Source organism: Drosophila innubila (genome assembly GCF_004354385.1).
Source record: "Drosophila innubila isolate TH190305 chromosome 2R unlocalized genomic scaffold, UK_Dinn_1.0 1_C_2R, whole genome shotgun sequence".
Lineage (NCBI taxonomy): Eukaryota > Metazoa > Arthropoda > Insecta > Diptera > Drosophilidae > Drosophila > Drosophila innubila.
In genome coordinates, this window is record NW_022995374.1 from 8,410,975 (window position 1) to 8,425,451 (window position 14,477).

Sequence of the window (14,477 nt, forward strand, 5' to 3'; positions counted from 1 at the left end):
TAAGAAAAAAAATACTATAAATTTATGCTTTGTCAAAGCTATTACTTGACATACTGTAATTACTTTCAGTCGTGACTTTACGATACTCGTGACATGTAACTGTTATCATTTAGAATACATATCGTTCATCCCTAATAGGGATGGCAAAATAATTCATTAAGCGATTAATGAATTATGATTAATTTAAGCCGAGCGATTATTAATCATAATTAATCGAGAAAAATTACAATAACCGATTAGTCAAATTTTTGTTATTATTGCATTAAAATGAGTAATGCATTTGATATTAACAGCAACTAAAAAATACTTAAAAGAGCACATAAGTGTTAATATTTTATTTATTTAATAGGGAATTGAGCAACAGTAGTTAAGGTGGTCAACCTGTTCCGCTTTTCTGTGACAATAGCACCCGCCTTGAAAGTGCTTATAAGAAAACAACCAATCGTGAGCTGAGACAAAATAATCGGTTAATGAGTATCATATGATTAATCGTGCCATCACTAGTCCCTAGTTGATTTTAGTTGGTGCCGCACGCGTGCGTTTCAAGTCGAAAGAAATTTGTTCATAATTTGGCCTGCTACAGCGTCCCCAGTTTGTTTATATTTTATAGTAATTCATAACACAAAACGGAAATTTAGAACGTGTCGCGTGTGGCTAAGAAAAGCAACATCACAAAACAGGTAAGAGAGCCGAATGTAATCGGCTTACATAATTTTCGGGCTTTTGCGGGCCAAATTTTGTTTTGCATTTATTGGATTTGTGTCAAAGTGCTGAGAAATGACATCATATTTCAATTTTTAGGCGCCCAAGTTGCATCAGCACAGCTGTTGAGTTGCATTAGAACCGCTTTCTATTTAAGTAGACCCGCATAACTAATTTATTACACCCGCCAGTTTTGTATTTTTCGGATACTGAAAGAACACATACTGTTTTATTTGTGTTTTTAAGAAAACCCAATAAAAAGACACATTCGTAATGAATTTAAGTGTATATTTTTATTTTTAACTATGCAGATATACTTGTTTGTCTGATTTGCACTATACTCGTAACTCGTAGTTTCATCGCCTCCTTCAGAATATTTGAGAATTTGACTTAATGGCTAATTGAATTCGTTTCATTTGCATTTCTCATTTTCACACAAGTGCAGATTTGTATTTTCGTGGTATTTTAGGCAAAACTATTTAGTGCATGTGCCCATTTTCATTAATCTTTAATTAGTAAGTGGCATTGTTGTTGATTTAGTTTTATTATTATTAAACATTAACTTAAAGCTGCTTAACTGATAGTGCCTTTTGCACACAAATTACAATTTTCGTTTTGGAATCACATAAAATGACATTAAGTAGAGGTTACATTAACAATTTGAGAAACATTTACGCAGGACACTCAATATTAGTTAACATTTATGATAATTTTATATACGAAAATATATGTAGATATACATATGTATGCTATAAATATATTGGTAGGCATGTGTACTTAATATTCAAATGTGAACTTAAATGCGGCATCCACTTTATACTTTTCACGATTTACAATTCATTTAATATAAACAAACTTTGGATTTTGATATACGCGCAACTGCTGTCGAGTTGTTCGACTTTCCAAAAACTTGATTCCGCTGCTGATGCTGATGACGAGGAGGATGCTGCTATTCGAGGGAGCGACGTCGCAGCTGTCTTCGTACGCTGCCCATGGCAGCGCTGCTTCGGTCGAGTAACTCATTGGAGAGCCTCGCGAGCAGTGGAAGCTCACGCATGGAAACATTCACCGAGGGCAGCGGCGCCAGCTGTTGCTGCAGCTTCTTGATGGAAGGTGTTGCACTCGCACTGTTGGGCTGATGCTGCGGCGTCACGGGCAGACTGTGGGCAACTGAAGGAGGGGCACTGATCTTGATGACTACATCCCGGGCATCCACATAGTCATCGCTGTGTCGCTTAAGCGCCTCGGCGCCCAGTGAATCGGGTCGCAGCTCTGTAGATTTAGCACGTTCCGTTTGCTGATGCTTGGCCGCCTCTTTAAGCATCATCAGATGATCCAGCTTGTCGACGGTGGCCTTCAGCTCATGCTCCCACACATCATTCTGCTGCTGACCGTCGCCGCCTTCGATGGGTCGCACTGCGAGTATTTTGACCTTTTGCCGTAACGCCTCCAGCTGGCGCTCGTCGACAACGCCGCGAAGTTCACTGCCCAACGTTGTCTCATCGTAATCGCAGACATTGTCGTCCTCCGCCTCATCCTCGGTCTCAACAGCGGAGGGCGTGGCTGCTGTGGCAGCACCCAGTGACATTTGGCTGCCCGCTATCGATGGGAACTCGCATTTCTCCAGCTCCATCTGGAAATCGGGCAGCGATGGCAACGCACTGGAGGTGGGAGTGTTCAGTTCGGCGCCCACGCCCGGCTCACGGGGTCCGGGCGGTGGCGGGGAGGCGCTTAACGTTGGATAATCGCCCCGTTGCCGGTGTATGTCTTCGCTGATGCGTTCCAGATTACGTAGGGCCGTGGAATAAGTCGTCTTAGCACATGCCACCTGCTGTTGCAGCTCCTGTATGCGATTCTTTTGTGTCTGCAGCTGATCCTGGCAGACCTGCTTCTCCTCGAAATATGGACGAGACTTGTTGATACTACGCCTAAAGCGATCTTCCAGCTGCTGCCACTTCTGCTCGGCGCTGTGAAAGAGACGCGTGCATCGTTGATGCTCCGCATGGCAGTCGGCTTTCTGTTTCTCCGCGTCCATCACCTTTTGTGTGGCATGATTCAACATCTCCTGCCAGGCATTGTCGAACTGCCATTCGTGTGAGTTGGACATGAAACGCTGCTCGGCCAGAGCCACTGTTTCCTTAGCTGCTGCATGGATTTCTGTAAAAACCAATTGCTTTAGTATCCAATTGACTTGGATTTGTAGTTGCAACTCACCATTGGCTCGCTGAAACTTGACCGCCGCCTGCTGGCACTCGATTTGTGCCTCACGTGCCTTCTCCATTGCATCATGGTAGGGACGTGCCTTCTCGATGCAGCTGCCTAGCTTCTTAGAAGAGAGTTTCAATCGACGTGTAGACTCATTTAGAAGTATGCGAAATGTTGAATTCGCCTCCTATTAAAATTTACTTAATTAGTTATGTTTAATTTAAGGATTCTTGCAAGTTTACTTACCTCCAATTCAATCTCCAGTTTGTTAATCACATCCGTAGCACTATTGAGATTCTCCAATTCAATCTGAAAGCACAATATAAAAATTAACAAATTTAAATGTCTTTCAATTCCAGTTATTGCTAACCAACTAACACACTAAAATCCTGCCCCACCAAACGAACACAAGATGCCACAATCACCGAAAGGCGGTGCCACGCCCAAGGATCCCAAATACGATCTGGGAAAAATAGGAGCACGCGTGGATCGGGTTAATGTCACCGGTTTACTTCGCACCCACAACGATTACGTGTTGCGGGCGGCCGACAATCTGTTCAAGGCGAGTAACTTTCAGGACATGATGCTGGAGGCGATGGCGGCCAAGTCGTATCTGCATGAGCTCGGCATCTTCAAGGACGTCAGCGTTCATATAGATATCAGTCGTGGTGCAGATGCCACGCCTCAGGGTTACGAGGTGACGTTCAAGGGCAATGAGTATACTCGAATTATGGGCTCAGCAGGCACTGAAATTGGCCAGAACGAGGGCTCCCTGCGCACCGAGCTGACCATACCCAATATACTGGGTCGAGGTGAGAGCATCTCGCTCCAGGGCAGCTACAGCAGCACCAGGGCTAACGATCTTCAGCTCAAGTTCTGGAAACCCTTCTATCATACGCGATTCCGCGAGAATCGACCCGAGTAAGTATGCAAATTTGGAAGAACTTTAATTGAATTTATCTTAACTTGAGTTTTCCTTTTACTTTTCAGAATGTCTTTTAGTGTGTTCCGGCAAACGGATCGTTATGATATCAGCTCTTTTCAGACAACCAACTTGGGCTACTTGGTGGACTTTAGTGCACACACAATGCTGGGTGTAGATGTAAGCTAAAACATGATTAGTAATCGAAAAGATCTGTTAATTGAATATTACTTCTTCTGTCTTTCATAGCTCACACACTCGCTGCAGTATGAGAACTCAATTAGGGATTTGGGTTTGCTGAACAAATCTGTTCCCTTTGCCATACGCGAGCATTGTGGTCCCAAGTTGGCATCGTTGCTGCGGTATTCGTTGATCTATGACAACCGAGATGGCAGCGTGTTTCCAACTCGAGGCATCTTATTGAAGTCAGTCAACGAGTATTGTGGTTTGGGTGGCAACATTTCTTACACAAGCAGCACGGCACATGGAGAGGTGAATGTGCCACTATTTGCGGGTCTGGTTGCACAGTTCTGTGGCCGTGTCGGCGTCATGAAGGAAACTAAGAAAACCACAATACTGCCCATTAACAATCTGTTCTATTGTGGTGGACCTTTGACGCTTCGGGGCTTTAAGTATGGCGGTGCTGGGCCCGTTGTCGATGGCACGCCCATTGGCGCCCAGACATTCTGGTGCACAGGCGCACATTTGTGGACACCTCTGCCGTTTGCCGGCGTCTTCAAGGGCCTGGCCAGTCATTTTCGGATGCATTTCTTCTACAATATGGGCAACAGCAACAGCTTTAGCACGGGTATGTAGTAAATTAATTAAACTTGCAAATCTTCGCTATAATATATATTTATTATTTCAGACAACATGCGCAGCGCATATGGCATGGGAATAGCTGTTAAGCTGGCGGAACGTGCTCGTATCGAGTTGAACTATTGTGTTCCTGTGCGTAGGCAAAACACTGACAAGGTCCTGAATGGTTTCCAGTTTGGTATTGGCTACGAATTTGTCTAAATTCTCGCGATAAATTTCAATTGTACTTAGCTATAGAAGAAGCCTCGAGAGTCCCCCACAAACGGAGCAATGTAGCTGCCCAAAAATAGTCACTGTTAGTTTTAAATCTACGATATTTTGTTAAATTTTTTTCGTCGATGCATTTTATCATCCTAAAATTTACTTGTAAACAAGAACACATATTAAGTATAGTTTATAAGGCGTGTACATAGAAAATATAATGTTGAACAAATAAAAAAAGTCGTTAAATCAGATGCATTTTAATTTATTTATGGTTTTCAGTTTTTTCAAAATTTCTCTACAATAATTAAATTCCCTATTTAAAACATTACTTTTTAAACACTTTGACTTGAATTATAAAAGGTCAGTTTACTTCAATAAATTTCTGTATACACAAAATGGTTCTAGATGTGTCAACTAGATATTTTAATTCGTAGAGGCAGGAAAACTTTAAAATAAATTATACAAAAAAGGAAGTAATGTGGTTTATTGGTTAGTGAAGAGTTACGCTATACAACGAAGTGACGCGTACTCCCCGTGGAGTGAACAAAACCGTTGCTTTCTTTAGCCCCATGTGAACATGAAATTGCTTTTTGAGCAGCGAATTCCAAAGCAAACCTAGGGGCAAAGCCACAAATAAATAGACAAGAATTACTAAACACTACGAAAATTCCTACTCTAAAGATACTTTTTCAGTTGCTAGTTAAAAATATCACAAAGAAACAAGCTTGTCGACAACCGCATTCGAACCCGCGATCTCAAACATGAAATTAACATGAACATGCCGCCGCAACTCAACGCACAGCGCCACGCCAATATCAAAAAATAGACGGCCAAATTGACTACTTAACACAACAGCTAACAATGACATTTGAAATAACATTGTAAAGAAACAGCTGCCTTACAGAGGGCAATTTCAACAGAAAACCAGGGATATTTTTGGGACATTTCAATTGGTATTTCTCTTTTTAGCATCTGTATAAAATGTTATTTAGATAAAATGCCTATTTTTGCAATGAAGATTATGAAATACCACAAGTGCACCATTTGTTAAATTTATTTATTAATTTTTTTTTGATAATTTATTTGGTGTTCCTATATGTATTGGGGACCGGCGGGTGTGTATTAGCACCGCCCATTGTCATGGATCGCTGAACTGCATGTGGTTACGGGTTTTGTTTTGGTTTGCTGTGGTCGAATAAAAAAAAAAAACTGGTTTTAATTATCATATTTATTTCTTTTTTATCTGAATTTTGTCTGCCTGTGTATATGTACAAAGATAGGTATGTAAGCGTTTTTATAGCAGCTTTTATGAAGCTTGTCCCAGTTTGATTTTTATCGTGTTCGCTGGGCATTTCTTTACATGCCGGATATACGCAGGTATGTAATGCTAAGTATGTTATATACAAACGATATATGTAGGTATACATACATACGTTGTTTGTTCACGGAATGAAGCAGGTCGTCGCAGGGCGACTCTGGAGGCTGATTGATTTAAAGGCCGAGACGGTTGGCCGACTGAGACCGGTTTGAGTTTACCTTTTGGCTGGCCCCTAAAAACCAGTTTCATTTACGTTGCAGAAAATTTCATGTGTTGAACTTTCCAGGAATTGGCTGGCATCTGGCATTCAGATGCCACAAAGTGGAAGAAAGGAAGTGCACAGTTTGTGGCCTGCTGGCATTTTGACTACCAAAGTGCTTGTTAATTAAAAGTTTTTCTTTGCAATGCCTATTGCACAGGCAGTCGCACAATTTCCCAACAATTTTCACGAACAACATGCAACAATAAACAAGTTGGCAACAGCACGCCCCCTAGCGGCACAGATAGTGCACTAATTAATGCCGACGTGTGCAACGGCCCTAAAAGAGGCAAAGACCTCTTAAATAAGTAAATACAAGTACATATACCACCATATTTATATACTCTATCTTTCAGTTCAATGAGCTCCATTCAATGAAGTCTGACGCTTGACATCATAAAAATTTTATTACAATGCAATTGAATTGGAAAAAAAACCACAGCTGTACTTACTTATGGATATGAGTAGGCAAATTATTTGATTATACCCAAAGAAATAAGTAATTATTTACTGTAGGTAAATTGCTTGTTGGAATGACGACTCGAAAATTTAATAAATATTTGCCGACTGTCGTATTTATTTTTTTATTTTATGCCTTATGTTCAAAGTTCAAAAGCAGACGTGAAGACTTTACCAAAAATATGCAAATAAGGAGATAAAATAGTCAATTTATTGCCAATTCCAAGAAACGTGTAATAAATTAAAGCTGTATACAATTATCAAAAAAAAAAAAAACAAAAGAATTCATATTTCAAGTCCAAAAATCATTATAATAGATAGGAAAACCATACAGAACAACGTATTCCGACAGCTTACTTGAAGTATTGATTTGTTGATTTACACGTCATGTTTTTTTCGGTTTTGATGTGAAAGCGTTTCGCTTAAACAGGGTCAAAATCACATGATATTGTACAGACCCTAAAGCCGGCTTCAAATGTTGCCCAATCACGCGATGTGCTGACGTTTTTTGCATTCGCTGAGCACGGTAAAGGGCAAAGTGCCTAAACCTGAGTCACAGACTATATAAATCAAATGGAAAAGGTTACAACCGCAGCAAGGCGCGTCTAAATATCGAAGTATCTTTGAAGATGACGTGTTTCCTCCTCCAACAGACAAGTGGGCGCCCTTTTGCCAACAGGCGATAAAGTTGATAATGATGTTTATTTTAGTCATGATGAAAGATGATAGGCAGCTAGGGAATAACAAAGTTGTGTAAGCTTAAGCTTTTAATGTTTGTTTTGGATATCCGCTGTCAGGCTGGGCAACATTTCGAACTTAGTACTGAACTGGCATGTCCTTTTTGGTGTTAGCAGCACAAAAATGACAAGTCATTTTGAAAACTGATGGCAAAAGTGACGAGGAAGTGGATAAGTGAAAGTTGTTGGAGTGTTAAAGTTAACAACTATGCTAATGGCTTAAATAGTTTTAAGTTAGAAGATAATTATTCAGGAAATGAAAGCTACAAAACAATTTAAATTTATCCAAGAGCTGTGAAAATATTTGTTAATGTCGTGTAATTAATGTTAACTAAATGAAAGAATGAATTTTACAAGCAATTCTAATGTAAAGTTTTTAAAATTTGCTAAAAAAAAAAAGCAGTCTTAATAAAAGAACAGTAAATACCTTAATAATTTATAAAATGTAAGGTATTATTAGTAGTATAATAATATGAATACCCCTTTTTGCTTAAATTGAGCATATATCATTAGATTATTAGTTTGTTTTTCACCGTGAACCTGTTAAGGACACACCCCGCGTCAGTCAGAATGACGCCAGTCAAACAACAATGGCGTGATGTCCTTTCGCGAAAGTCCACCCCGGCCTAACATGACCTGACCTGACCTACTTGCGGTGTCCTCGTAACAGTGTTGCCGTTAACTTAAAAAAAAACACAGGAGCAGGAGCAAAAAAGCAAAACCCACCAAACTTGCTTTAATTGATTAATTTAATATTGTATTTTCCATATGTAGTTGAGAAAATTTTAATATATAATCTTGATCTTCTTCATTATTAAAAAAAAATAATAAAAAAAATAAATAAAAATAAAAATAATAAAATAAACTAAAGAACGGCAACACTGTCTACCAACAACAGCAAGGATATTCGCCAGCCAATTGCTGCGTAAACATTTGCAAAAGAGGAATTGTGAGCAGTAAATGGAAACCTTATACATCGATTGTGTTATATGCAGGAACAGGAAGCCAGGTAGGCAGGCAGGTGGGAACGTGTAAAAGTCATCAAAGGACATTCAACTCAATGCGTTCTCATTTGCGTCATAATCAGCTGAAAGTGACATACATATCTATGTCTACATATATATTTATGTACAAGTATTGGGGCCAGGCAATTATCGCAGATTTCAGCTATGAAAGTAACTTGGCCTGAGGCTGGGAGGAATAGAAGGAGGGTTAAGTGTTGTAGCTTAAACTAGAGTAGCACAAGTGTTGTCGACACTGAGAAAGTGGCAGTTATATAAAAAGAGTATGCCACACCGCCCAACAACCACAAAAACAACTCAGCGTAGCTTGACTGAAACGCAATTGACCGAAACAATTTTAATTAGCCCAAGACGTTAACCCAAAAAACAAACAACAAAAGAGACCAAGAGTTATGTCAACTATGCAAAACAAAGAGGAGGAAAATCCGATAATGAATAAATGTACATAAAAGATAGAGAGAAGAGAAGCCAGCTGCTTGATATGAATCACGAGTTTTGGGTTCCAGCAACCAAATAGAAGAGATTACTCAAGTTTTTGTTTTTATCACATTTCAAGCAAAAGCAAAGACGGGTTAAAAGAAATAAATAGTAATCTCTAAAAATGAGAAAGGTCAAGGAAGTTGGTCAAACTTTTAATTGCTCATTTATATGTAGGTTAAATGTTTTTCTTCAACTAAATATTGTTGTAAATTTGTAATTACTTTCTTGAACTGCTTTCTACTCTGAATCAAAAAAAGATTTACGAAGCTTATAAAAAAATGATAAACTATGTAAGTTCAAAAATATTTAATAAAAATTAATTATTCCATTGAAATTACCTCATTAACAATTGTATCTTTATATAGAACTATTACAGCTATTTACAAATATTTTCAAAGTATGAGCAATTGAACTTCGAATCGACTTTGAAATGCTGCAGAAAGTTAATGATACTGTAGTTTGATAAGATTACTCTTGATATGGGTGTCAACGTACTCCATAAATACAAATGTTGTAGATAATATTGAATGTGGTAAAATTCGCAATAGCATAATTTAAAGAGCGGAAACGAACACTTGGCATTTAGCAAGATATTTGCTGTTATTGACAAACCGCGAATATCACTGAAATGTGTACAACAATAATAACAAACTACGTAACAAATTTGTTAGTCGCATTGCTTATGGCAATAGAAATTAATTAATTAAAGTAAATTATACAAACAACAAATGCAAATTGAGTGCGGTAACCGCCGGCAAAATGTTGCCGACATTTGCCACAGATTTTTGTTATGCATCATTGAAGAGGCGGCGGCTCATACTGATGATACTGATGAAGATGAAGATGGCGATGACGATGATGATGGTGATGATAATAATAATGATGATAATGATGCGGGCACCTCGGGGCCTTGTTGAAATGTCTCGCAATCGAATAAACGAAGACTACAAACAATTTGCGCTTTGACAACAAAAAGCGAAATGAATAAAGAAAGTTGTCTTGTTAAGCCGAATAACATATACACTATTAGAAATCTTTTAAACTTGCTGATAAACTGACAAATGAAGTTTAAACATAGTGTCATAATTATAATAACTAGAGTTAGGGCATTTCGAAAATTATTTAATTTTTAATGAAATTTTAAGAGACACTGAGACAATGACATCCGCTCAAGTTGCAGCGACGGCAGATGCAATCGCTGATGGTGCGGCTGCGATAAATAAAATAAACGAAGGCGAGAGCGAAGTGTGGGAGTTTCTCAATGTTGCAAGTGCACAACAATACAGTTGCTTTATGTAAATACGTATTTACAAAAGGTTCACCTTTTTAAATAAATAAACTTCCTACAATTGTCGGACTTTTACACTCTGCATATAAATAGCCCGGACAAGTGACGACAAAAGCATGAGAAATATTTTTGTGCTTTGATCGGACGACTGGTAGCGTGGCCGAGCGGTCTAAGGCGCTGGTTTAAGGCACCAGTCTCCTCGGAGGCGTGGGTTCGAATCCCACCGCTGCCAACTGGAAACTTTTTTTTATTATTTTTTTTTAATTTCAACATTTTTGTGCACTTTTTATTTCAATATCAACGAAAATGGAAATGGAAATGGAAAATGGAATAAAGCGCATGCACACGCAATGCAATTATAAAAGGAAGTTTAATCAGCAATTGTTTGAGGCTTTATATACGATAATATATTAATTGGATTTATTTAACATTTTTTCTTTTTATGGCGTTTATTTCACGACACTATTTGAGTCATTTGTATACCTTATAAATGCATATATATAAGCTAGTTTATAATTATATGACATGTCAGGCTTTCGTGATTCATCAGAGTTTGTTGTGTTCTTTATATCGCGTCTCACTTAGCTTACAAATAAGGCGTATCGCTTTTATTAGTCATAAGCATAATGCTTGTTAGGCGTGTATAAAGTTTCCTTTGGTAATCAAATTATCAAGTGACACAAGGTAAAAATTCGAGTCGATATTGATACGATACAATCAAGTCTCAAAAGCAAAAAGATTATACGGAAATTTTACAAATGCATATGTAAATCAATCAATTATATTCTTAGTAACTTTCAACTGAATAAAAGCAAAATCGATATAGAGAAAGGTAAATGTTTCTCCAGTTTTTCGTATTTTAACGCCATGTTGATTATATTTAAGTATAGCAACAGTTATCGTGTCATCGATAAGTGCCAAGTAATTATACAACCCATGACGACGAAAGTTTTAATACCCCCAAAACGAAAGAAGGAAGAAAAAAACTCCCGCTCACTGAAATGACTAAACTTTTATTTGGCGCGTGTGGGAGGCGACGGTGGGTGGCAGACTTAAAAAAAAATACAAATTCAGTTGAGCGCAAACAACAAAAATGAAACAGCTGTACAAATCGCAGATAAAACCAAGTAACTTGTTGTCTTTTTTGACTCTTTACTTTCTTTTGTCGTACGCGCTTCGTACGTCATCAAATCTTTTGTTTTCTATCTTTGCTGTTGTCTTACTAGATCTAACTCTCTCTTTCTCTCTGCCTCTCTTGGTGTGAGTGTCTCTCAATTTGCGTGATAAGACAACGCGCAAAAATAAATTGCACGCGCTAAAAATTTCATTGATAAACAAACTAAACAACAACAAGAAGAACAACCGTTGTCTTAATAAGAGGAAGTGGTGCATAAAACATAGAAAATCCATCAAACAAAACAACAGAAAATATAACAAAAAGAAATAAATACATATTTATGAACTTGTTTGTGTATAATTATTATATCATGCGCATTCGCAAACGGGTTTCTTTCAATTATTTATAAATAGAACTTAGTGAATCGTTCGTTTCGCGAAAATTCAATATTTATTTAAAAAAGAAGCTCGCATAGTGTTTATGTCCGAAATTAGATAGAACTACATTTCCAATCACACACACACAGACAATTTCACACATTCCAATCAAACGTTCCAATCAAATCACATGGCTCAAAATCAAATTTTTTTTGTTAATTTGTTTTTACTCAGCGTGGGATCTTTGCTGCTATCGTTGCTTTTTTGTTTGTGGCCTCCCACTTGGCTGAGTTTAAAAATAAACAACTTGCGAGTGTGTGGGAAAATAATGCACTTAATGTTATTTCTGGAATAACGGAGTTTAGATTAATAGATTAATAACTTTATTGACTGATTTCTTTCCTTTTTTTACCCCTATAAAAATCATTAGACTTCAATTTCGAATATTATGCCGATTCTTTCACAATATTCACAAAGTAACTGATGAGAAATAAAACGAAACAAAACAAAGCTCAACTTAATTTATTCAAACTGCGCACGAGGCTTTATGTCAGCAAAAAAAAATAGACAACAAATAAACTCATTTTTCTTGTTTGCTTTGGCAAAGTTTTTGCGCGTTTTTTTTCATCTGCTTGCGTCGGCGTTTTGGCATTTCCCAAACATATTAATTTTATGCATGACATTGCCATTCCACGCATTCCAATGCGTGTTCTGCTCTCCCTCTTGCACTCGCTGAGCAACAACACTGCACTTAAGCTGGGATTTGGCCACACATGCAAAGAGAGACACACACGTAAGTACAATATGCATGAATGTGAGTTCTAAATTACGCACAAAGAACATAAAATGCAATTACTTGGAAGTGGCAGCAACACAGAAACACTTGACAAGGACATGGACACTGACGAACAGGGCGAGTGCAAGTGCGAGCGAGAGAGTGAGAGGATGTCAGAGAGTCTGGAAGTGCGCAGAGACAAAGTGACAGGAAGGCGGGACAGCTGTTATTGTCAGACGGTAAAGAGCAGTTCCCATAAATATTTAACAGTTTCATTAAAGGAAGCGCACAATTTGTTTAATTGCCAGGCAAAATGCTAAATTGATCTTTATTGTTTCTGCAAAAGTTAAGCAACAAAATGCAGTCAAGCGTCATGCGAAAGCAACATGAGAAATGTAAAACACAAAGCGCAATACAAAAACTAACGCCACCTTCCTGCGAAAGGCTTTGACAACTTTCAAACTAATTAATAGTACACTTATTCATAAAGAGAGAGACAGAGAGAGAAAGAGAGAGAGAGAGAGAGAGAGAGGGAGGACGACACACACATAAACAAAGAGTGCACTGCAACAACACAAACAATGGCAGCTAAAGCAAAAACAATAACAAAAACAAAACCTGCCAAGGCAACCACAGCTGAGCGTTTTGTTGTTGCTAATGCTGTTTGCGCCTGTCACAACCAGGCACCAAGTTGGTCAATGGCTGGGTGCGGATAGAGAGGGGAATACACGTGCATTTTCGGCTATGCTCTCTTCTCACCTGAATTTGCGGGTCCAGCTCGCTGTCTTCAGTATTTGACATTTTGCACTGCAATTAATTTGCTATTCACGTTTGCCAAATCCAAATTTCCTATTCCAATGCAACTGCCACAACGTTTCAATTTCAATTAGTTTTCACTTTTGTCACCAGCTGCTTTTGCTTTATTTGCGCCTTTTTCAATTACTTTGTATTTGCATTTTCACTTGCATTTATTGGCCAGCGTATTTAGTTTTTTTTTTTAGCTCTGCCAGGGGGCGCTACTCGTTTGGCAGAATTTATTTATTAAACAATCACATGTGCATTTGTGTGTGTAAAGGTGTATGTAAAGCAAAGATTATGCAAACCCTTCTCTCACTGAGAATTTTGTGAATTAAACAAAACAAAAAAAATATTATAGTTTTGTTGTACTGCGTTGATTGAGAGAGAAAGAGAGAGAGGGAGACGCGGACGAATTGAATCACTATTGCAATAATATAGTAGAACAAATAACACTAACTGCTGATGTACACTTCTATTTTTGTTGTTTTTTTATTATTACTATTTTCGTTATAAATGCTAGGACTATCTTAAAATTATTGGAGCGTCCGAACGCGGTGTAAGTGAAAACCAGACTGACTTCACGGTCTCTCTCTCTCACTCACTCTTGTACAGTGCTGCCATCCTGTTTAAAGATTGCCACCCTGCAAAATTTCCCGATCTGGTTTGATTTTTTGTACTTAAAAAAAAACAAGTACATTTCCGAAATTGTCTTATTTTGTCTAATTTCTAGATTTTAATTTTCATCAAATTTATTAATTTTTTATTGAGTTTTTTGCGTTTTTAAATTTGAAATTTTTGCCAGTGATGGCAAACTTAGTGTGGAGCAATTCTGCTATTTGAGGAGTAAAGTGTGGAGTAGTCCGAAAACTCTACGTGAGGAGTAGACCGAAAACTCTACAGTGAGGTTTATTTCTGAGCTTGTGGAGTAATTCTATATGGTGTGGAGTACAAGGATCTGTTACTTTTAAACTTAACGGTTAACAGAAGTAAATTAA

The 14,477-nt window shown here is 38.0% G+C and overlaps 2 protein-coding genes and 1 non-coding gene across 3 annotated transcripts; 2 read left to right on the forward strand and 1 right to left on the reverse strand.

Annotated features, from left to right (window-relative positions):
- The first annotated feature begins 523 nt into the window (after positions 1-523).
- On the forward strand, positions 524-5,103 carry LOC117784926 (SAM50-like protein CG7639). The gene is made up of 5 exons (XM_034622782.1): positions 524-680; positions 3,267-3,828; positions 3,898-4,009; positions 4,079-4,637; positions 4,698-5,103. Exons 2-5 carry the CDS (start codon positions 3,320-3,322, stop codon positions 4,847-4,849), a joined length of 1,332 nt encoding a protein of 443 aa, XP_034478673.1. The 5' UTR covers positions 524-680; positions 3,267-3,319; the 3' UTR covers positions 4,850-5,103.
- On the reverse strand, positions 974-14,081 carry LOC117784925 (SH3 domain-binding protein 5 homolog). Its single transcript, XM_034622781.1, has 4 exons — positions 13,444-14,081; positions 3,154-3,216; positions 2,917-3,094; positions 974-2,859 (listed from the first exon to the last, which is right to left on the reverse strand). The coding sequence occupies exons 1-4, from the start codon at positions 13,483-13,485 to the stop codon at positions 1,652-1,654; spliced, it is 1,491 nt and encodes a 496-aa protein (XP_034478672.1). The 5' UTR covers positions 13,486-14,081; the 3' UTR covers positions 974-1,651.
- Trnal-aag lies at positions 10,566-10,647 on the forward strand. The gene has a single exon. It is a non-coding gene; the product is annotated as a tRNA-Leu (tRNA).
- Positions 14,082-14,477: the final 396 nt, after the last annotated feature.